Source organism: Scyliorhinus torazame, chromosome 18, assembly GCF_047496885.1.
Source record: "Scyliorhinus torazame isolate Kashiwa2021f chromosome 18, sScyTor2.1, whole genome shotgun sequence".
Classification (NCBI taxonomy): Eukaryota; Metazoa; Chordata; class Chondrichthyes; order Carcharhiniformes; family Scyliorhinidae; genus Scyliorhinus; species Scyliorhinus torazame.
Genome location: NC_092724.1, coordinates 120,627,163 through 120,649,614, shown reverse-complemented (window position 1 = coordinate 120,649,614; position 22,452 = coordinate 120,627,163). Strand labels below are relative to the sequence as shown.

At 54.1% G+C, this 22,452-nt stretch overlaps 2 protein-coding genes across 5 annotated transcripts in view; one reads left to right on the top strand and one right to left on the bottom strand.

The window, feature by feature from the left end:
• Positions 1 to 22,452, bottom strand: part of acsf2 (acyl-CoA synthetase family member 2) — a 273,790-nt gene that overhangs the window by 78,312 nt on the left and 173,026 nt on the right. The window lies entirely within an intron of this gene.
• Positions 2,848 to 22,452, top strand: part of chad (chondroadherin) — a 57,714-nt gene continuing 38,109 nt past the window's right edge. For all 3 annotated transcript variants that reach the window (XM_072483255.1, XM_072483253.1, XM_072483254.1), the window contains exon 1: positions 2,848 to 3,703. In XM_072483255.1, coding sequence (XP_072339356.1) covers positions 2,933 to 3,703 — 771 coding nt within the window. In that variant the 5' untranslated portion in view covers positions 2,848 to 2,932. The remainder of the gene's footprint in view (positions 3,704 to 22,452) is intronic.

Genomic DNA, 22,452 nt, shown 5'->3' with positions numbered 1-22,452 from the left:
CATATATGATTGTTATGTGTAGCGACGTGAAGGGAAGTGGATGATTTCCATGATTCAATTGTTCATACTATAACTTGCATGCGTTTTTCAGTAGTCTAGTCAGAGTATTTGCTCCAGGTCAATGAATCAAACCAACCCATTCAACACTGTACACCTAAGGTAGCTGGTATCGTAGGCTGGCAGTTAGGATTAAGAGCAATGTCTGGGATGAAGGTATGGGCTGGGCCCTCATGGCCAACATTGTTGGCCAATTCTGTGGCCAGGAGCTTCCAACCATTCCTTTTTTCAGTCAGCTGAGCAGTCTGTTGGAAGCGAGATAGAGACTCTGCCACCTACCTCCACCCATTCCCCATGCAGGCCAATAGTTTGCCTCCAATAGATGAATGTTTCTAAGAGCAGTTGTGTAAAGCAGGAACATCTTTCTTATTCTGACAATTTGGGAATAGCAAAGTTTCTAATGACTGTAAAAATACCGTATCCATTGCACAGTTGCCTGTTTAGGGTCAAATAAATTCATATGCCAGTTCACAGATCGAACCTTGATCTATTAGGGCATGTGTTTAATCACCTATTGAAGATAGAGCTGTATGACAGTGCATGATGTATTCCACTGGGTTGGTGTAGAGTGATCAGAGTTAACTGTTGAATTCCTGGGCCTTGCTACACTTCCTGGATATTGAGCAGGGGGTAAACGCAAATTCAACGGAGAATTTTTAACCACTTACAGGAGTGGCTACAGAATATCTACCGCAAGTTACATATCTAGCATATAAGTTCAACAACCTATATGCAGCACGGTAGCACAGTGGATAGCACTGTGGCTTCACAGCACCAGGGTCCCAGATTCAATTCCCCGCTGGGCCACTGTCTGTGCGGAGTCTGCACGTTCTCCCCGTGCCTGCATGGGTTTCCTCCGGGTGCTCCGGTTTCCTCCCACAGTCCAAAGACGTGCAGGTTAGGTGGATTGGCCATGATAAATTGCCCTTAGTGACCAAAAAAGGTTTAGGAGGGATTATTGGGTTATTGAGTTATGGGGATAGGGTGGAAGTGAGGGCTTAAATGGGTCGGTGCAGACTCGATGGGCCCAATGGCCTCCTTCTGCACTGTATGTTCTATCTATCTATGTAATCTGTGTTACCTTTCAGACTTAAACCTGTCTTTTCAGATGGCTGCTACATATTTCATTGTACAATTTGAAGAGTTCTTGTTGGGTTTGCCTAACAAGTATCCCTTGACCAACTCCATTGGAAACAAACAAACTGGTCTTTCATTACATTGACCATTGTGGGGTGGTGCTGCTGTGCTTGCCTGCCCAATAACATGTTCAAAGAAATAATCTCATGAGGAGAGTGACCAGTGGCAGCTTTAACATAGATTTTCTTCCTTCCTGCCAATGTTGCACAAATCCAATACGAACAGGAGGCATTCCGTATTTGGAAAATGTACCGAAACCAATTCTCTCCTCCACAGATTTTCTGACTTAGCCTCTCAATATCCCTTTGCAATCCTCTTCGCCCATATTCACTGTTTACTGTGTTATCTTAACTTAGTGTTGTCAGCAAGCTCGGATGCAAGCTCCCTATTCCTCCATCAATGTAACATATAGTTATAGTGAAAGAGTGCAGCCCCAGTACAGGTGCCCAGAGAACACCGCTAGATGGTATCTGGTCAATTTGAGCACATACCCACTAACTCTCTGCCTCCTACACCCACCCATTCCCCATCCAGGCCAATAGCTTTCTTCCACTTCCATACGCTGTCTCTTCTGTTAACCACCTTCACTGTGGAACCTTATGGAATGCTTTCTGACAATCCACATAAATAACATCCATAAATATTCCCTTGCCTGTCACGTTCCTCAAAAATAGTCACGGGGTGACTCCCGCAATCCACACCCTCAGACACAACTGGCCCGTCACAAATCCACACTAGCTCTCTGCTCAGTCCAGGACTAGGCCGCCGGCTCAACGGCTCTCTCCTTAGTGACCAGCTGGTGGACAGAATTCCTTCACACTAGACCCACGAGAGGGGGGGTAAAGGAAAAATATTGAAATGAACTTTTTGAAGGGTAACATGAAAATAAACGTGGGCCGGCACATTTCAAGGAAAGCTTGAATTCCGCATTGGTTATAGAAAAGTGTCAGGTCACGTCCCAAAAAAATGTGTTTTTGGTTCCGTCTGCGAAATAATGTGTGCTTTCTTTGCCTTTGCAAACTATTTTGGAATCCGGGGCAGTCGTTTTATTTATTTTTTCCAGCACATGTTAAGGTCTGGAGGATTAATAAGCCATTTCACAGATTACATAAACATGAAGGATGGGCAAGGATCCAGCAGCATGAGCTTGGTACACAGACTGTGTCAATTCTCTGATAGTCAAGAAGAGGGGGGGGGGGGGGGGACTTATAGGGGAAGTAATTGCCTTACTATTTTTATTGAGTGTTCTGTTTCAGTTAGAAGCCAGAATACACAGTCTAGTTCTGGGTACTGGTTTTATAATTGCAGCTTTCTGAGCGGCTGCAAGCTCTCTGGCCAGGAATGGGTGTCTCTGAAGAGAGTTTCCCTGTGTAGAGACAGGAACAGATATTGGGTCCTCTCATAGATCTGACCAAGGGTCGTCGACCACACCCCCCCCCCCCCCCCCCCCCCCCGCCTCCCCAATTCGTCTCCCCTCTCTATCTGGGCCATCCTAGTAACCCACGCCTTATCCTGCCTGGATTCACAAGTCAAACTTCCCGCTGGCTCCTGCAGTGTTAAAGGAATTGACTGCCTGTCCCGCCCATCTCCACCGAGAGGCTTGCAGGTTATAAATAGCACTTCTCTGCGTTGCAGGGTTAGTTCGGAACTGCACAGTCCAGGGACGCTCAGATACTGCACGCCCCTTCCTCCCTCTCTCTCTCCCTCCTCTGTGTGTGTGTGCCTCCAGCCCGCACAAATGCACCAACTCAGCTGGTTGCTGTTGGCCCCCCTGCTGGCCATGGGGACAGCAGCTCCTCGTTGCCCCAGTGGCTGCCACTGTCTGGGGGACCTGCTTCACGTCGTGTGTGAAAACAAGGGGCTGAAGAAAATCCCCAGGGTGCCCAACAAAGTCCGTCTCCTGAGCCTGCAGCAGAACCATTATCCCATCCTGCCGTCCAATGGATTCAGCTCCATGAAGAGCCTGGTTTCGCTCCACCTTCAGGAGTGCCACATCCAAGAGATTTCATCCAAAGCTTTCCGCGGACTCAAGAAACTGGTCTATCTCTACATGTCCAAAAATGAAATCACCACCATCCGGCCAGGGGCCTTTCAGGATCTTTCACAATTAACCTACCTCTACCTGGATAACAACAGAATTAGCGAGCTCGCCAAGGGGCTCCTCACACCTTTGAAGAGTCTGTTTCTGCTGCAGCTCACCAGCAACAGGATGCACCAGATCCGACCCGGCACCTTCGCCGGGGCAAAGGAACTGAGATGGCTCCATCTGAGTGACAATGACATGACGACCATCCTCCCTGGCGCTCTGGACGATGTGGAGAATTTAGCAACTCTTCATTTGGATAAGAACAAGCTGAATACCTACCCGGCAGTCGCACTGAGCAAACTCAGGGTGGTCGAGGAACTAAAACTTTCCTTCAACAACATCAGGACCATCCCTGACAATGCATTCCGCTCATTTGGGAGATACGTCGAGCGCATGTGGCTCAATAACATGGGGCTGGAGAGGGTAAGGATCAGTGGTGGCCTGGTACATGGTACTCAGCACAGGGCAAGGTCGATTCCCTTCCACCGACATCCCGTATGATCTGTGCATTCGGCTGCCAAATCTCCAGCCCAGTTTCTGATTGTATTGGCTAATGTGTTGAAATCAAATTCGTCAAGCTGCCCTGTAAGGGATTGAGGAGCCAAGTCTATCTAATCAACTCACTGAGATTATTTGCATGTCCACTATTTGATTCAGGTAGTGCTGGGGGAACGAGGGACACCATTGTAAAATAATTCATTTATGGTTTTGCCATTAATACATTTAAAAAGGAAATGCATTAATAGCTGGTTAGTGAGAAGATATTAAATTGCATACAAAATAATCAAACCCCCCAAACACCTATGCTGGGCAAGTATGGACTTTAAGACGACAGGCTTCGACAGGTTCCATCATGTGTACCTCCGCGTCGTCGTATCTCCGTGTTGCTGTGGTGTCTCTGGGCTGTCGTGTCTCCATGTTATCGTATCTCTGCCCTGTTGTGTCTCGGTGCTGTGATGTCTCGGTCCTGCAGTGTCTCCGTGTTGCGAAAGAGAAAATGCTGGAAAATCTCAGCAAGGCTGGCAGCATTTGGAGGGAGAGAAAAGAGCAAACGTTTCGAGCCCGATGACAGAGCTAACAGACAGAGAAAGTGGGAAATATTTATACTGTGGAGTGAGAATGAAAGATGAGTCAGAGCCACAGAAACCCAGGGAATTAGCACCCGGTTTCCGAGTTTCAGCTTTGACAAAGAGTCATCGGACTCGAAACGTTAGCTCTTTTCTCTCCCTACAGATGCTGCCAGACCTGCTGAGATTTTCCAGCATTTTCTCTTTCGTTTCAGATTCCAGCATACGCAGTAATTTGCTTTTATCCGGTGCCTCCATGTTATTGTGACTCCGTGTTATTTTTTCTCCGTGTTATTGTGTCACCGTGCTGTGGTGTCTCGGTGCTGTGGTATCTCCGTGCTGTGGTGGCTCCGTGCTGCTGTGGTGTCTCCGTGCTGTGGTGTCTCCGTGCTGTGGCATCTCTGTGCTGCTGTGGTGTCTCCGTGTTGCTGTGGTGTCTCCGTGCTGTGGCGTCTCTGTGTTGCTATGGTGTCTCCGTGCTGTCGTATCTCCGTGTTGCTGTGGTGTCTCCGTGCTGCAGTGTTTCCGTGCTGTGGTGTCTCCGTGCTGTTGTGTCTCCGTGTTGCTGTGGTGTCTCCGTGTTGCGGTGGTGTCTCCGTGCTGTGGCGTCTGTGTTGCTGTGGTGTCTCCGTGCTGTGGTGTCTCTGTGTTGCTGTGGTGTCTCCGTGCCGTGGTGTCTCCACGCTGTGGTGTCTCCGTGCTGTGGTGTCTCCGTGTCTTGGTGTCTCCGCGCCGTGGTGTTTCCGTGTTGCTGTGGTGTCTCCGTGCTGTGGTGTCTCCGCGCTGTGGTGACTCCGTGCTGTGATGTCTCCATGCTGTGGTGTCTCCGTGTTGCTGTGGTTTCTCCGTGTTGCTGTGGTGTCTCCGTGCTGTGGTGTCTCCATGCTGTGGTGTCTCCGTGTTGCTGTGGATTCTCTATATTGCTGTAGTGTCTCCGTGCTGTGGTGTCTCCGTGCTGTAGTGACACTGTGCTGTGGTGTCTCCGTGCTTTGGTGTCTCCGTGTCTTGGTGTCTCCGCGCCGTGGTGTTTCCGTGTTGCTGTGGTGTCTCCGTGCTGTGGTGTCTCCGTGCCTTGGTGTCTCCGTGTTGCTGTGGTGTCTCCGCGCTGTGGTGACTCCGTGCTGTGATGTCTCCATGCTGTGGTGTCTCCGTGTTGCTGTGGTTTCTCCGTGTTGCTGTGGTGTCTCCGTGCTGTGGTGTCTCCATGCTGTGGTGTCTCCGTGTTGCTGTGGTTTCTCCGTGTTGCTGTGGTGTCTCCGTGCTGTGGTGTCTCCGTGCTGTGGTGTCTCCGTGTTGCTGTGGATTCTCTATATTGCTGTGGTGTCTCCGTGCTGTGGTGTCTCCGTGCTGTAGTGACACTGTGCTGTGGTGTCTCCGTGCTTTGGTGTCTCCGTGTTGCTGTGGATTCTCTATATTGCTGTGGTGTCTCCGTGCTTTGGTGTCTCCGTGTTGTGGTGTCTCGGTGCTGTGGTGTCTCCTTGCTGTGGTATCTCCGTGCTGCTATGATGTCTCCGTGCTGTGGTGTTTCGGTGATGTAGCGTCTCCGTGCCATGGTATCTCCGTGTTGCGGTATCTCCATGCCGTGGTATGTCCATGCTGTGGTGTCTCGGTGCTGTGGCGACTCCGTGTTGCTGGGGTGTTTCCATGCTGTAGTGTCTCCGTGTTGCTGTGGTGTTTCGGTGCTATGGTGCCTCCATGTTGCTGTGGTGACTCCCTGCTGCAGTATCCCCGTTTGTTGTAGTCTCTCCGTACAGTGGTGTCTCCGCGTTGCTGTCGTGTCTCCGCGCTGCTGTAGTCTCTCCGTACTGTGGTGTCTCCGTGTTGCTATGGTGTCTGAGCTGTAGTATCTCCGTTTGCTGAAGTCTCTCCGTAATGTGGTGTCTCCGTGTTGCTGTGGTATCTCCATGTTGCTGTGGTGTCTCCGTGATATGGTGTCTCCATGCTATGGTGTGTCCGTGTTGCTGTGGTGTCTCCATGCTGCTGTGGTGTCTCCATGCTGCTGTGGTGTCTCCATGCTATGGTGTCTCCGTGATATGGTGTCTCTGTGCTATGGTGTCTCCGTGCTATGGTGTCTCCGTGCTATGGTGTCTCCGTGTTGCTGTTGTGTCTCCGTGTTGCTGTTGTGTCTCCGTGTTGCTGTGGTGTCTCTGTGCTGTAGTGTCTCCGTGCTGCGGTGTCTCGTTGCTGCGGTGTCACCGTGCTGTGGTGTCACCCTGTTGCTGTGGTGTCTCCATGCTGCTGTGGTGTCTCCATGCTGTGGAGTCTCCGTGATATGGTGTCTCCGTGTTGCTGTGGTGTTTCCGTGTTGCTGTGGTGTCTCTGTGCTGTAGTGTCTCCGTGCTGTGGTGTCTCCATGCTGTGGTGTCTCCATGCTGTGGCGTCTCCGTGTTGCTGTGGCGTCTCCGTGCTGTGGTGTCTCCGTGTTGGTGTGGTGTCTCCGTGCTGTGGTCTCTCCATGCCGTGGTGTCTCCATGCTGTGGTGTCTCCATGCTGTGGTGTCTCTGTGTTGCTGTGGTGTCTCCGTGCTGTGGTGTCTCCATGCTGTGGTGTCTCCGTGCTGTGGTGTCTCTGTGTTGCTGTGGTGTCTCCGTGCTGTGGTGTCTCCATGCTGTGGTGTCGCCGTGTTGCTGTGGATTCTCTATATTGCTGTGGTGTCTCCGTGTTGCTGTGGATTCTCTATATTGCTGTGGTGTCTCCGTGTTGCTGTGGATTCTCTATATTGCTGTGGTGTCTCCGTGCTGTGGTGTCTCCGTGCTGTAGTGGCACTGTGCTGTGGTGTCTCCGTGCTTTGGTGTCTCCGTGTTGTGGTGTCTCAGTGCCGTGGCATCTCGGTGCTGTGGTGTCTCCTTGCTGTGGTATCTCCGTGCTGCTGTGATGTTTCCGTGCTGTGGTGTTTCGGTGATGTAGCGTCTCCGTGCCATGGTATCTCCGTGTTGCGGTATCTCCACGCCGTGGTATGTCCATGCTGTGGTGTCTCGGTGCTGTGGCGACTCCGTGTTGCTGGGGTGTTTCCATGCTGTAGTGTCTCCGTGTTGCTGTGGTGTTTCGGTGCTATGGTGCCTCCATGTTGCTGTGGTGACTCCCTGCTGTAGTATCCCCGTTTGTTGTAGTCTCTCCGTACAGTGATGTCTCCGCGTTGCTGTGGTGTCTCCGCGCTGCTGTAGTCTCTCCGTACTGTGGTGTCTCCGTGTTGCTATGGTGTCTGAGCTGTAGTATCTCCGTTTGCTGTAGTCTCTCCGTAATGTGGTGTCTCCGTGTTGCTGTGGTATCTCCATGTTGCTGTGGTGTCTCCGTGATATGGTGTCTCCGTGCTTTGGTGTGTCCGTGTTGCTGTGGTGTCTCCATGCTGCTGTGGTGTCTCCATGCTGCTGTGGTGTCTCCATGCTATGGTGTCTCCGTGATAGGGTGTCTCCGTGCTATGGTGTCTCCGTGTTGCTGTTGTGTCTCCGTGTTGCTGTGGTGTCTCTGTGCTGTAGTGTCTCTGTGCTGTAGTGTCTCCGTGCTGCGGTGTCTCGTTGCTGCGGTGTCACCGTGCTGTGGTGTCTCCCTGTTGCTGTGGTGTCTCCGTGATATAGTGTCTCCGTGTTGCTGTGGTGTGTCCGTGTCGCTGTGGTGTCTCTGTGCTGTAGTGTCTCCGTGCTGTGGTGTCTCCGTGTTGCTGTGGCGTCTCCGTGCTGTGGTGTCTCCGTGTTGGTGTGGTGTCTCCGTGCTGTGGTGTCTCCGTGCCGTGGTGTCTCCATGCTGTGGTGTCTCCATGCTGTGGTGTCTCCGTGTCTTGGTATCTCCGCGCCGTGGTGTCTCCGTGCTGTGGTGTCTCCGTGCTGTGGTGTCTCCGTGTTGCTGTGGTGTCTCAGCGCTGTGGTGACTCCGTGCTGTGGTGTCTCCGTGTTGCTGTGGTGTCTCCGTGTCTTGGTATCTCCGCGCCGTGGTGTCTCCGTGCTGTGGTGTCTCAGTGCCTTGGTGTCTCCGTGTTGCTGTGGTGTCTCAGGGCTGTGGTGACTCCGTGCTGTGGTGTCTCCATGCTGTGGTGTCTCCGTGTTGCTGTGGTTTCTCCGTGTTGCTGTGGTGTCTCCATGCTGTGGTGTCTCCGTGTTGCTGTGGATTCTCTATATTGCTGTGGTGTCTCCGTGCTGTGGTGTCTCCGTGTTGCTGTGGATTCTCTATATTGCTGTGGTGTCTCCGTGTTGCTGTGGATTCTCTATATTGCTGTGGTGTCTCCGTGTTGCTGTGGATTCTCTATATTGCTGTGGTGTCTCCGTGCTGTGGTGTCTCCGTGTTGCTGTGGATTCTCTATATTGCTGTGGTGTCTCCGTGTTGCTGTGGATTCTCTATATTGCTGTGGTGTCTCCGTGTTGCTGTGGATTCTCTATATTGCTGTGGTGTCTCCGTGCTGTGGTGTCTCCGTGCTGTAGTGGCACTGTGCTGTGGTGTCTCCGTGCTTTGGTGTCTCCGTGTTGTGGTGTCTCAGTGCCGTGGTATCTCGGTGCTGTGGTGTCTCCTTGCTGTGGTATCTCCGTGCTGCTGTGATGTCTCCGTGCTGTGGTGTTTCGGTGATGTAGCGTCTCCGTGCCATGGTATCTCCGTGTTGCGGTATCTCCACGCCGTGGTATGTCCATGCTGTGGTGTCTCGGTGCTGTGGCGACTCCGTGTTGCTGGGGTGTTTCCATGCTGTAGTGTCTCCGTGTTGCTGTGGTGTTTCGGTGCTATGGTGCCTCCATGTTGCTGTGGTGACTCCCTGCTATAGTATCCCCGTTTGTTGTAGTCTCTCCGTACAGTGATGTCTCCGCGTTGCTGTCGTGTCTCCGCGCTGCTGTAGTCTCTCCGTACTGTGGTGTCTCCGTGTTGCTATGGTGTCTGAGCTGTAGTATCCCCGTTTGTTGTAGTCTCTCCGTACTGTGGTGTCTCCGTGTTGCTATGGTGTCTGAGCTGTAGTATCTCCGTTTGCTGAAGTCTCTCCGTAATGTGGTGTCTCCGTGTTGCTGTGGTATCTCCATGTTGCTGTGGTGTCTCCGTGATATGGTGTCTCCATGCTATGGTGTGTCCGTGTTGCTGTGGTGTCTCCATGCTGCTGTGGTGTCTCCATGCTGCTGTGGTGTCTCCGTGATATGGTGTCTCCGTGATAGGGTGTCTCTGTGCTATGGTGTCTCCGTGCTATGGTGTCTCCATGTTGCTGTGGTGTCTCCGTGATATGGTGTCTCCATGCTATGGTGTGTCCGTGTTGCTGTGGTGGCTCCATGTTGCTGTGGTGTCTCCATGCTGCTGTGGTGTCTCCATGCTATGGTGTCTCCGTGATATGGTGTCTCCGTGTTGCTGTGGTGTCTCCATGATATGGTGTCTCCGTGATATGGTGTCTCCGTGTTGCTGTGGTGTCTCCATGATATGGTGTCTCCGTGATGCGGTGTCTCGTTGCTGCGGTGTCACCGTGCTGTGGTTTCTCCCTGTTGCTGTGGTATATCCATGCTGCTGTGGTGTCTCCATGCTGTGGAGTCTCCGTGATATGGTGTCTCCGTGTTGCTGTGGTGTTTCCGTGTTGCTGTGGTGTCTCTGTGCTGTAGTGTCTCCGTGCTGTGGTGTCTCCATGCTGTTGCGTCTTCGTGTTGCTGTGGCGTCTCCGTGCTGTGGTGTCTCCGTGTTGATGTAGTGTCTCCGTGCTGTGGTGTCTCCATGCTGTGGCGTCTCCGTGTTGCTGTGGCGTCGCCGTGCTGAGGTGTATCCGTGTTGGTGTGGTGTCTCCGTGCTGTGGTGTCTCCGTGTTGTGGTGTCTCCTTGCTGTGGTGTCTCCGTGTTGCTGTGGTGTCTCCGTGTTGCTGTGGTGTCTCCGTGTTGTGGTGTCTCCTTGCTGTGGTGTCTCTGTGCTGTGGTGTCTCCGTGCTGTGTTATCTCCGCGTTGCTGTGGTGTCTCCGTGTTGCTGTAGAGTCTCCGTGCTGTGGTATCTCCACGTTGCTGTGGTGTCTCCGTGTTGCTGCGGTGTCTCCGTGTTGCTGTGGAGTCTCCGTGCCGTGCCGTCTCGGTGCTGTGGCATCTCCGTGTTGCTGTGGTGTCTCCGTGCTGTGGTGTTTCCGTGCTGTGGCGTCTCCGTGCTGTGGCGTCTCCATGTTGCTGTGGTGTCTCCGTGCTGTGGCGTCTCCGTGTTGCTGTGGTGTCTCCGTGCTGCGGTGTCTCCGTGCTGCGGTGTCTCCGTGTTGTGGTGTCTCCGTGCTGAGGTGTCTCCGTGTTGTGGTGTCTCCGTGCTGTGGTATCTCCGCGTTGCTGTGGTGTCTCCGTGTTGCTGTGGAGTCTCCGTGCTGTGGTATCTCCGCGTTGCTGTGGTGTCTCCGCGTTGCTGTGGTGTCTCCGCGTTGCTGTGGTGTCTCCGTGCTGTGGCGTCTCCGTGTTGCTGTGGTGAGTCCGTGCTGCGGTGTTTCCGTGCTGTGGCGTCTCCGTGCTGTGGCGTCTCCATGTTGCTGTGGTGTCTCCGTGCTGTGGCGTCTCCGTGTTGCTGTGGTGTCTCCGTGCTGTGGTGTTTCCGTGCTGTGGCGTCTCCGTGCTGTGGCGTCTCCATGTTGCTGTGGTGTCTCCGTGCTGTGGCGTCTCCGTGTTGCTGTGGTGTCTCCGTGCTGCGGTGTCGCCGTGTTGTGGTGTCTCCGTGCTGAGGTGTCTCCGTGTTGTGGTGTCTCCGTGCTGTGGTATCTCCGCGTTGCTGTGGTGTCTCCGTGTTGCTGTGGAGTCTCCGTGTTGCTGTGGAGTCTCCGTGCTGTGGCGTCTCCGTGTTGCTGTGGTGTCTCCGTGCTGTGGCGTCTCCGTGTTGCTGTGGTGTCTCCGTGCTGCGGTGTCTCCGTGTTGTGGTGTCTCCGTGCTGAGGTGTCTCCGTGTTGTGGTATCTCCGTGCTGTGGTGTCTCCGTGTTGCTGTGGTATCTCCGCGTTGCTGTGGTGTCTCCGCGTTGCTGTGGTGTCTCCGCGTTGCTGCGGTGTCTCCGTGCTGCGGTGTCTCCGTGCTGCGGCGTCTCCGTGCTGTGGCGTCTCCGTGTTGCTGTGGTGAGTCCGTGCTGCAGTGTCTCCGTGCTGCGGCGTCTCCGTGCTGCGGTGTCTCCGTGCTGCGGTGTCTCCGTGCTGCGGTGTCTCTGTGTTGCTGTGGTGTCTCCGTGTTGCTGTGTTGAGTCCGTGTTGCTGTGGTATCTCCGTGCTGTCGCGTCTCCGTGTTGCTGTGGTATCTCCGTGCTGTGGTGTCTCCGTGTTGCTGTGGTGTCTCCGTGTTGCTGTGGTGTCTCCGTGTTGCTGTGCTGTCTCCGTGTTGCTGTGGTGTCTCCGTGCTGTGGTGTCTCCGTGCTGTGGCATGTCTGTGCTGTGGTGTCTCCATGCTTTGGTGTCTCCGTGCTGTGGCGTCTCGGTGCTGTGGCGTCTCCGTGTTGCTGTGGTGTCTCCGTGCTGTGGTGTTTCCGTGCTGTGGTGTCTCCGTGCTGTGGTGTCTCTGTGTTGCTGTGGTATCTCCGCGTTGCTGTGGCGTCTCCTTGTTGCTGTGGTGTCTCCGTGCTGTGGCGTCTCCGTGTTGCTGTGGTGTCTCCGTGCTGCGGTGTCTCCGTGTTGCGGTGTCTCCGTGTTGCGGTGTCTCCGTGTTGTGGTGTCTCCGTGCTGAGGTGTCTCCGTGTTGTGGTGTCTCCGTGCTGTGGTGTCTCCGTGTTGTGGTGTCTCCTTGCTGTGGTGTCTCCGTGTTGCTGTGGTGTCTCCGTGTTGTGGTGTCTCCGTGCTGTGGTATCTCCGCGTTGCTGTGGTGTCTCTGTGTTGCTGTGGAGTCTCCGTGCTGTGGTATCTCCGCGTTGCTGTGGTGTCGCCGTGTTGATGTGGAGTCTCCGTGCTGTGGTATCTCCGTGCTGTGGTGTCTCCGTGCTGTGGTGTCTCCGTATTGCTGTGGTGTCTCCGTGCTGTGGTGTATCCGTGTTGCTGTGGTATCTCGGCGTTGCTGTGGTGTCTCCGTATTGCTGTGGTGTCTCCATGCTGTGGCGTCTCCGTGTTGCTGCGGTGTCTCCGTGCTGTGGCGTCTCCGTGTTGCTGCGGTGTCTCCGTGCTGCGGTGTCTCCGTGCTGCGGTGTCTCCGTGCTGCGGTGTCTCCGTGCTGCGGTGGTGTCTCCGTGTTGCTGTGTTGAGTCCGTGTTGCTGTGTCTCCGTGCTGTGTTGTCTCCGTGCTGTGGTGTATCGGTGCTTTGGCATCTCCTTGCCGTGGTATCTCGGTGCCGTGGTATCTCGGTGCTCTGGTGTCTCCTTGCTGTGGTATCTCCGTGTTGCTGTGATGTCTCTGCATTGCTGTGGTGTCTCCATGTTGCTGTGGTGTCTCTGTGTTGCTGTGGTGTCTCTGTGTTGCTGTGGTGTCTCCGTGCTGTGGTGTCTCCGTGTTGCTGTGGTGTCTCCGTGCTGTGCTGTCTCCGTGTTGCTGTGGTGTCTCCGTGTTGCTGTGGCGTCTCCGTGTTGCTGTGGCGTCTCCGTGTTGCTGTGGCGTCTCCGTGTTGTGGTGTCTCCGTGTTGTGGTCTCTCTGTGGTGTCTCCGTGTTGTGGTGTCTCCGTGCTGTGGTGTCTCCGTGTTGCTGTGGCGTCTCTGTGTTGTGGTGTCTCCGTGTTGTGGTCTCTCTGTGGTGTCTCCGTGCTGTGGTGTCTCCGTGGTGCTGTGGTGAGTCCGTGCTGCGGTGTCTCCGTGCTGCGGTGTCTCCGTGCTGCGGCGTCTCCGTGTTGCTGTGGTGAGTCCGTGCTGCGGTGTCTCCGTGCTGCGGCGTCTCCGTGCTGCGGCGTCTCCGTGCTGCGGCGTCTCCGTGCTGCGGCGTCTCCGTGCTGTGGTGTCTCCGTGTTGCTGTGTTGAGTCCGTGTTGCTGTGTCTCCGTGCTGTGTTGTCTCCGTGCTGTGGTGTATCGGTGCTTTGGCATCTCCGTGCCGTGGTATCTCGGTGCTCTGGTGTCTCCTTGCTGTGGTATCTCCGCGTTGCTGTGGTCTCTCCATGTTGCTGTGGTGTCTCCGTGCTGTTGCGTCTCCGTGTTGCTGTGGTGTCTCCGTGCTGTGGCGTCTCCGTGTTGCTGTGGTGTCTCCGTGCTGCGGTGTCTCCGTGTTGCGGTGTCTCCGTGTTGCGGTGTCTCCGTGTTGTGGTGTCTCCGTGCTGAGGTGTCTCCGTGCTGTGGTGTCTCCGTGTTGTGGTGTCTCCTTGCTGTGGTGTCTCCGTGTTGCTGTGGTGTCTCCGTGTTGTGGTGTCTCCTTGCTGTGGTGTCTCCGTGCTGTGGTGTCTCCGTGCTGTGGTATCTCCGCGTTGCTGTGGTGTCTCCGTGTTGCTGTGGAGTCTCCGTGCTGTGGTATCTCCGCGTTGCTGTGGTGTCTCCGTGTTGCTGTGGAGTCTCCGTGCTGTGGTGTCTCCATGCCGTGGTGTCTCCGTGCTGCGGTGTCTCCGTGCTGCGGTGTCTCCGTGCTGCGGTGTCTCCGTGCTGCGGTGTCTCCGTGCTGCGGCGTCTCCGTGTTGCTGTGGTGAGTCCGTGCTGCGGTGTCTCCGTGCTGCGGTGTCTCCGTGCTGCGGTGTCTCCGTGCTGCGGTGTCTCCGTGCTGCTGTGTCTCCGTGCTGCGGTGGTGTCTCCGTGTTGCTGTGTTGAGTCCGTGTTGCTGTGTCTCCGTGCTGTGTTGTCTCCGTGCTGTGTTGTCTCCGTGCTGTGTTGTCTCCGTGCTGTGTTGTCTCCGTGCTGTGGTGTATCGGTGCTTTGGCATCTCCGTGCCATGGTATCTCGGTGCCGTGGTATCTCGGTGCTCTGGCGTCTCCTTGCTGTGGTATCTCCGCGTTGCTGTGGTGTCTCCATGTTGCTGTGGTGTCTCCGTGCTGTCGCGTCTCCGTGTTGCTGTGGTATCTCCGTGCTGTTGTGTCTCCGTGTTGCTGTGGTGTCCCTGTGTTGCTGTGGTGTCCCCGTGTTGCTGTGGTGTCTCCGTGTTGCTGTGGTGTCTCCGTGTTGCTGTGGTGTCTCCGTGTTGCTGTGGTGTCTCCGTGTTGCTGTGGTGTCTCCGTATTGCTGTGCTGTCTCCGTATTGCTGTGCTGTCTCCGTGTTGCTGTGCTGTCTCCGTGTTGCTGTGTTGTCTCCGTGTTGCTGTGCTGTCTCTGTGTTGCTGTGCTGTCTCTGTGTTGCTGTGCTGTCTCTGTGTTGCTGTGCTGTCTCTGTGTTGCTGTGCTGTCTCCGTGTTGCTGTGGTGTCTCCGTGTTGCTGTGGTGTCTCCGTGTTGCTGTGGTGTCTCCGTGTTGCTGTGGTGTCTCCGTGTTGTGGTGTCTCCGTGTTGTGGTCTCTCCGTGCTGTGGTGTCTCTGTGGTGTCTCCGTGTTGTGGTGTCTCCGTGTTGTGGTGTCTCCGTGTTGCTGTGGTGTATCGGTGCTTTGGCATCTCCATGCCGTGGTATCTCGGTGCTCTGGTGTCTCCTTGCTGTGGTATCTCCGTGCTGCTGTGATGCCTCCGTGTTGTGGTGTCTCCGTGCTGTGGTGTCTCCGTGCTGTGGTGTCTCCGTGTTGTGGTGTCTCCGTGCTGTAGTGGCACTGTGCTGTGGTGTCTCCGTGCTTTGGTGTCTCTGTGGTGTCTCCGTGTTGTGGTCTCTCCGTGCTGTGGTGTCTCTGTGGTGTCTCCGTGTTGTGGTGTCTCCGTGTTGTGGTGTCTCCGTGCTGTGGTGTCTCCGTGTTGTGGTGTCTCCGTGCTGTAGTGGCACTGTGCTGTGGTGTCTCCGTGCTTTGGTGTCTCTGTGGTGTCTCCGTGTTGTGGTCTCTCCGTGCTGTGGTGTCTCTGTGGTGTCTCCGTGTTGTGGTGTCTCCGTGTTGTGGTGTCTCCTTGCTGTGGTATCTCCGTGCTGCTGTGATGTCTCCGTGCTGTGGTGTTTCGGTGATGTAGCGTCTCCGTGCCATGGCATCTCCGTGTTGTGGTATCTCCACGCCGTGGTATGTCCATGCTGTGGTGCCTCGGTGCTGTGGCGACTCCGTGTTGCTGGGGTGTTTCCATGCTGTAGTGTCTCCGTGTTGCTGTGGTGTTTCGGTGCTATGGTGCCTCCATGTTGCTGTGGTGACTCCCTGCTATAGTATCCCCGTTTGTTGTAGTCTCTCCGTACAGTGATGTCTCCGCGTTGCTTTCGTGTCTCCGCGCTGCTGTAGTCTCTCCGTACTGTGGGGTCTCCGTGTTGCTATGGTGTCTGAGCTGTAGTATCTCCGTTTGCTGTAGTCTCTCCGTAATGTGGTGTCTCCGTGTTGCTGTGGTATCTCCATGTTGCTGTGGTGTCTCCGTGATATGGTGTCTCCGTGCTATGGTGTCTCCATGTTGCTGTGGTGTCTCCATGCTGCTGTGGTGTCTCCATGCTATGGTGTCTCCGTGATATGGTGTCTCCGTGCTATGGTGTCTCCGTGCTATGGTGTCTCCGTGTTGCTGTTGTGTCTCCGTGTTGCTGTGGTGTTTCCGTGTTGCTGTGGTGTCTCTGTGCTGTAGTGTCTCCGTGCTGCGGTGTCTCGTTGCTGCGGTGTCACCGTGCTGTGGTGTCTCCGTGCTGTGGTGTCTCCGTGCTGTGGCGTCTCCGTGTTGCTGTGGTGTTTCCGTGCTGTGGAGTCTCCGTGTTGCTCTGGAGTCTCCGTGCTGCTGTGGTATCACCGTGCTGTGGTGTCTCCGTGCTGTGGTGTCTCCATGCTGTGGTGTCTCCGTGTTGCTGTGGTGTCTCCGTGTTGCTGTGGCGTCTCCGTGCTGTGGTGTCTCCGTGTTGGTGTGGTGTCTCCGTGCTGTGGTGTCTCCGTGTTGCTATGGTGTTTCTGTGCTGCTGTGGTGTTTCCGTGTTGCTGTGGTGTCTCCGTGCTGTGGTGTCGCCGTGCTTTGGTGTCTCCGTGTTGTGGTGTCTCCGTGCTGCCGTGTCTCCGTGCTTTGGTGTCTCCATGCTGTGGTGTCTCCGTGCTGTGGCGTGTCTGTGCTGTGGCGTGTCTGTGCTGTGGTGTCTCCATGCTTTGGTGTCTCCGTGCTGTGGCGTCTCCGTGCTGTGGCGTCTCCGTGCTGTGGCGCCTCCGTGTTGCTGTGGTGTCTCCGTGTTGCTGTGGTGTCTCCGTGCTTTGGTGTCTCCGTGTTGTGGTGTCTCTGTGTTGTGGTGTCTCCGTGCTGTGGTGTCTCCGTGTTGTGGTGTCTCCTTGCTGTGGTGTCTCCGTGTTGTAGTGTCTCCTTGCTGTGGTGTCTCCTTGCTGTGGTGTCTCCGTGTTGCTGTGGTGTCTCTGTGTTGCTGTGGAATGTCCGTGCTATGGCGTCTCCGTGCTGTGGTGTCTCCGTGTTGTGGTGTCTCTGTGGTTTGGCATCTCCGTGCCGTGGTATCTCGGTGCCCTGGTATCTCGGTGCTCTGGTGTCTCCTTGCTGTGGTATCTCCGTGTTGCTGTGGAGTCTCCGTGCTGTGGTATCTCCGCGTTGCTGTGGTGTGTCCGTGTTGCTGTGGAGTATCCGTGCTGTGGTATCTCCGTGCTGTGGTGTCTCCGTGCTGTGGTGTCTCCGTATTGCTGTGGTGACTCCGTGCTGTGGTGTCTCCGTGTTGCTGTGGTATCTCCGCGTTGCTGTGGTGTCTCCGTATTGCTGTGGTGTCTCCGTGCTGTGGCGTCTCCGTGTTGCTGTGGTGAGTCCGTGCTGCGGTGTCTCTGTGCTGCGGTGTCTCCGTGCTGCGGTGTCTCTGTGCTGCGGTGTCTCCGTGCTGCGGTGTCTCCGTGCTGCGGTGTCTCCGCGCTGCGGTGTCTCCGCGCTGCGGTGTCTCCGCGCTGCGGTGTCTCCGCGCTGCGGTGTCTCCGTGTTGCTGTGTTGAGTCCGTGTTGCTGTGTCTCCGTGCTGTGTTGTCTCCGTGCTGTGGTGTCTCTGTGGTGTCTCCATGTTGTGGTGTCTCCGTGTTGTGGTGTCTCTGTGCTGTGGTGTATCGGTGCATTGGCATCTCCGTGCCGTGGTATCTCGGTGCCGTTGTATCTCGGTGCTCTGGTGTCTCCTTGCTGTGGTATCTCCGTGCTGCTGTGGTGTCTCCGTGTTGTGGTGTCTGTCATGATATTCAAACACACACATCATGATAGACACACCAACAGACAAATCAGAACACACAACACCACAACCAATGACAGAAAGATATAAAAGCACAGACACGACCCCCGGTGGTCAGTATTAGCTGCAGAGGAGAACCAGGGCACATCTGTTACCAAACACACTCAGGGAGACAGCACGTGCAGAGTATCCAGAACGAACTGTATTATAAGAGTTATAATAAAATAGAGTTGTACCACATACAACTGTGTTGGCTCATCTGTGCACCAGAGCACCCAACACCACATGGTACAGGAGTGGATCGATACCTGCCGGCATACCTCCGTGTACACAGACAACCAGCAGTGCCCAGGCATGATGTACGAGCTCCCGGTTCCGCAGCCGCTCCAGTGCCACGGCGACCTCCGCGAAAACTGGCGGCGATTCCGGCAAATGTTCGAATTGTTCCTGGTGGCAGCTGAACTCCAAGACCTGGATGATAGGGAAAAAATTGAATTTCTCCTCACCATCGCCGGTGCAAGGGCAAGAGAAATATTCAGAAGGTTCAGGTTCTTCAGGAGGCAGCAAAGGTACGATTACCAGGCAGTCCTGGACAAATTCTCCAAGTACTGTGAAGAAAACGCAATCCAATCGGCAAATAAAGGTAAGAAAAGCTGCAGTACTCACCTCGTGGCTGGGATCCCGGAGCCCGAATTCCCAGAGGCCGAAATCCCGGGCCTGAGAGAAGGCTGGGTCGAGGTCGGCGGCCATCTTGCTAAAGGTATAACGCTAGCACAGTTGCGCGAGCAGTGCGCAGAACCGGAAGTTTCGTTTGCGCATGCGCGAGATGCTGCGCATGCGCAGTCAATAAAACGGCCATCGGTAAAGGAACAGCGATCTGAGCATGCGCAGTCGCTTCCTACGTGCTACATACCGAGCGTCAGGATGTTAGAGGCCCCAGACTGCACCAATTTAAAAGGGAAATGTCCCAAATCCAATTTAAAAGGGAAACGTCCCAAATCAAAAAAACAAAAATCTGTTAAAGCTGTAAAACAACCTTCCTTCACCTGGAATGACAGCATAGTGCCGCAAATTGACCCAGGAGATGAATTTGACCTCCGAAGAACCCTCCGACAAGCAGTTACCTACGCACAAGCCGATGATTCCGACCTTGAATACTTCGATGACGATCTTTACAGTGTTTCCGGACCTCGCGAGCCCAATGATAGCTCCGTGGTCCTATACGACTATGACTCGGACGAACCTTTCGTGTTGCACATTGGCGGCCCCCACATTGAATCCGACGCAGATGCGGATTCATTTTTCGGATTTGAGGATCTTCAATCCAGCAGATATGACGTTCCAACTTATCAGTACCGGATGATGCTGCAGCCTGACATTAACAGACAGGGAGCGGTGCAAGCACACGGAGAGTGCCCTGCTGCCACACAGAGCGTGGTCCACGTCCCGCTCAACGTTCCCGACTCTATGAAAGAAGACATGCAAGACTCCAGAGTGCAGTCCTCGCATGAACCAGAAGTGACTCCAGTGTCACAAGCTTCCACAGCAAGCTCGTGGACAGACTCCACAATTGCAGAAATGCAAGACTCCAGAGCGCAGTCCTTGCACGAACAAGAAGTGACTCCAGTGTCACAAGCCTCCACAGAGAGCTCGTGGACAGCCTCCACGATAGAAGCAACGCAAGACTCCAGAGCGCAGTCCTTGCACGAACAAGAAGTGACTCCAGTGTCACAAGCCTCCACAGAGAGCTCGTGGACAGCCTCCACGATAGAAGCAACGCAAGACTCCAATGTGCAGTCCTTGCAGGAACAAGACCATGAGGGTCTAGCAACCTCTCCTGACCAACCAGCGGCAGACGATGCAAGTCTGCCATGCTCACGTGAACAGCAAGAAGGCTATAACAGCCTACCATGCTCCACTACACAGCAGCATGAACATGACGGTCTCTCATGCTACAATGAAGGGCACAGCGCTGAAGACTGTTCAAGCCCAACTGAAGACAAGCCAAAGGAATCGCCTCGTCCAAGCCCGAAGAAAAAAGGTTTATGCGCTGACCTTCAGGATCATTATAGCCGAACAGAGATTAATAATGCTGCACGGCCACAGAAGGATGCTGAGGATTTGCTAACGAAATTAATTGAATGTTTAACTTGCAAGGAGCAGACTGAGAATTGCCAGTGTTTTAGTACGGATCGAAAAAATGGACAAGACATTGATCCTCAGGTAATGGAAATAACACAACCTGAATCATATCTACAGCAGGGACAAATGTCTCCCTTCAACACAACACCACAAAATCCCAACTTCGGAGACCAGCAGTTAGTCAGTAATGACTCTTCAAACCTTGAGGGGAACATTAATTGCATTGAACCTATACACGCTCCACTGATTATTGAGCAGAACATTGGAGCAAGAATCCTGAGGACACCGACATCGAGTAGCCAGATAACGAATTTAAAACCCACAGCAGTTTCAAGGGAACCAAGTGTGCTTTCCACTAATGGTGAAGATGCAGATAAGGTCGACCCGATTATCCATTGTACCACACTAACCCCAGTGATTAAGCAGTTATGTATGGGGAGTATAATGTGGGCAATTGAGAACAGTAAAAGAGAGACTGTGACCATGCCAGTCCCAGCAAAATCAGACCCAGAGACCATGAAGGCATGTACATTAGACAAAGATACATATGAGGCACCTGAGAAGAAAAGTGAAACGGAATGTTCTTTGGAAAATAGTACAATGTCGATAGAAACATTGGATCCTATATTCGAGACCATACCTATGGGAGAATTTGGGGGTAATAAACAAGGTTCTGCAATGTCTGGGGGAAGATTTAAAATTCCAAAGAAGAAAAGCCCAAATGAAGGACAACGGCAAGACAATGACAGTCCACCGACATGGTGTGCACCACCAGATGAAAACTCTGACAATTTACCCAACCCTAGTGAACAGCAAGCTGCTAATGAGGATCTATCCACGGGATGTGAGACGAGTGACGACAGCATCCCACTTCCCATGCAAAAGGTGCAAGGTGACAGACCTCGCCTAGTGCGTACCGAGGCACTCGACGATCACGGTGGGACCACTGACGACTGCGGTGGCAGCGCACCGCTTCCACCCTCGATGGCTCGACCCTCTCCACTGGTTGGTGCATTCCTGCATGTTCCGACTCCAGAAGTGCAGCTTCAGGGAATCTCGGCTGCCTCCAGTGAACCTGTTGGGACTCCGGACGGGGGGCATCGACGGAAGGCAGACCGGACTCCAGATGGGGAGCAGCCAAGCGCCGACTCCGATTCGCGCACGCCAGACCTTGCTCCGGACGGGCGGTGTCGCGGCCTCGGTGATGGCACGCTCAGGGTGACGGCGGATGCCACGGCGACAGGGAATGGATCGCGTGGCAGTCCCACTGGGTCGGCAGTGGCAACCAGCACCGGCGGTCCAAGATGGACACACCAATTCGCGCCATCGCCAGACGTTGATGCGAGCAACAATTCTCTCTCCAAGGCGACATGCTTCGACGTTTCTCTGCGGAGTCGCCCTTCCGGCACAGCAGGTGGCCGGAACCAGCGTACACGGTCTCGGCCAACTTCCACATCTGGCACAGTCATCGCCTTGCATGATATTAGTGATGGTGCTACTTCGATGGCAACGACCCATCGGCTACAAGATGCCGTCCACCACAAACATAAAAAGAAAAAGACTCCACCTTGTTCCTGGCATGCAGGGCGGATGGATTGGTGCGTAGGCGCAATCAGCGAGCTTTGCGCCGCCTTCCACGCTCGCAACTGAACCGTACGCACACGCCGGATCCTCCACTGGTTCCCAAGGATGACTTCGTGGAGATGCCACGGATCATGCCCCTTCCATCGCCACCAGAACCAAACCACAGCCAAGGCACCACTAACAAAGATGTTGAATGTTATATTTGCACGAAAAAAAAAAAAAAAAAAACCAAGCGCTGCACGAAGTACAACAAATGGTAAAGTAGAGACTTCGGCAACAGCATCACCTCCAACAGTCCAAGGTGAACCAGTGTGACCCCAAATCTCCACAGCTGAACCGGCTTGAGGACCAGCCCATTCTTGAGGCGGTCACCCATTAGACTGGACTTATAACGCTGTTCATACGTTCAAAAAGTCAAACACTTCTGTATTATAACCTGTTGTTGTTTATTGTTCCAGATATCGTCTGACCAGACCAATGTTCAAGTTTTTTTTTTCTCTCGCATCCAAGTTTTGTTATGGTACAACCTTGTTAGTGTGACGCACCCGACATCGCCCCATGTAAATAGTTACGTCATATACACACGCTGTACATAACACACACACACACTCTTCGATGCACTCACGACACAATTATATTTATAACCACGTAGGCACATATCTTTGTAAAAAGGGGGGATGTCATGATATTCAAACACACACATCATGATAGACACACCAACAGACAAATCAGAACACACAACACCACAACCAATGACAGAAAGATATAAAAGCACAGACACGACCCCCGGTGGTCAGTATTAGCTGCAGAGGAGAACCAGGGCACATCTGTTACCAAGCACACTCAGGGAGACAGCACGTGCAGAGTATCCAGAACGAACTGTATTATAAGAGTTATAATAAAATAGAGTTGTACCACATACAACTGTGTTGGCTCATCTGTGCACCAGAGCACCCAACACCACAGTGTCTCCGTGCTGTGGTGTTTCGGTGATGTAGCGTCTCCGTGCCATGGTATCTCCGTGTTGTGGTATCTCCATGCCGTGGTATGTCCATGCTGTGGTGTCTCGATGCTGTGGCGACTCCGTGTTGCTGGGGTGTTTCAGTGCTGTGGCGACTCCGTGTTGCTGGGGTGTTTCGGTGATATGGTGTCTCCTTGCTGTAGTGCCTCCGTGTTGCTATGGTGACTTCCTGCTGTAGTATCCCCGTTTGTTGTAGTCTCTCCGTACTGTGGTGTCTCCGCGTTGCTGTGGTGTCTCCGTGTTGCTGTGGTGTCTCCGTGTTGCTGTGGTGTCTCCGTGCTGTGGTGTCTCCGTGCTGTGGTGTCTCCGTGCTGTGGTGTCTCCGTGCTGTGGTGTCTCCGTGTTGCTGTGG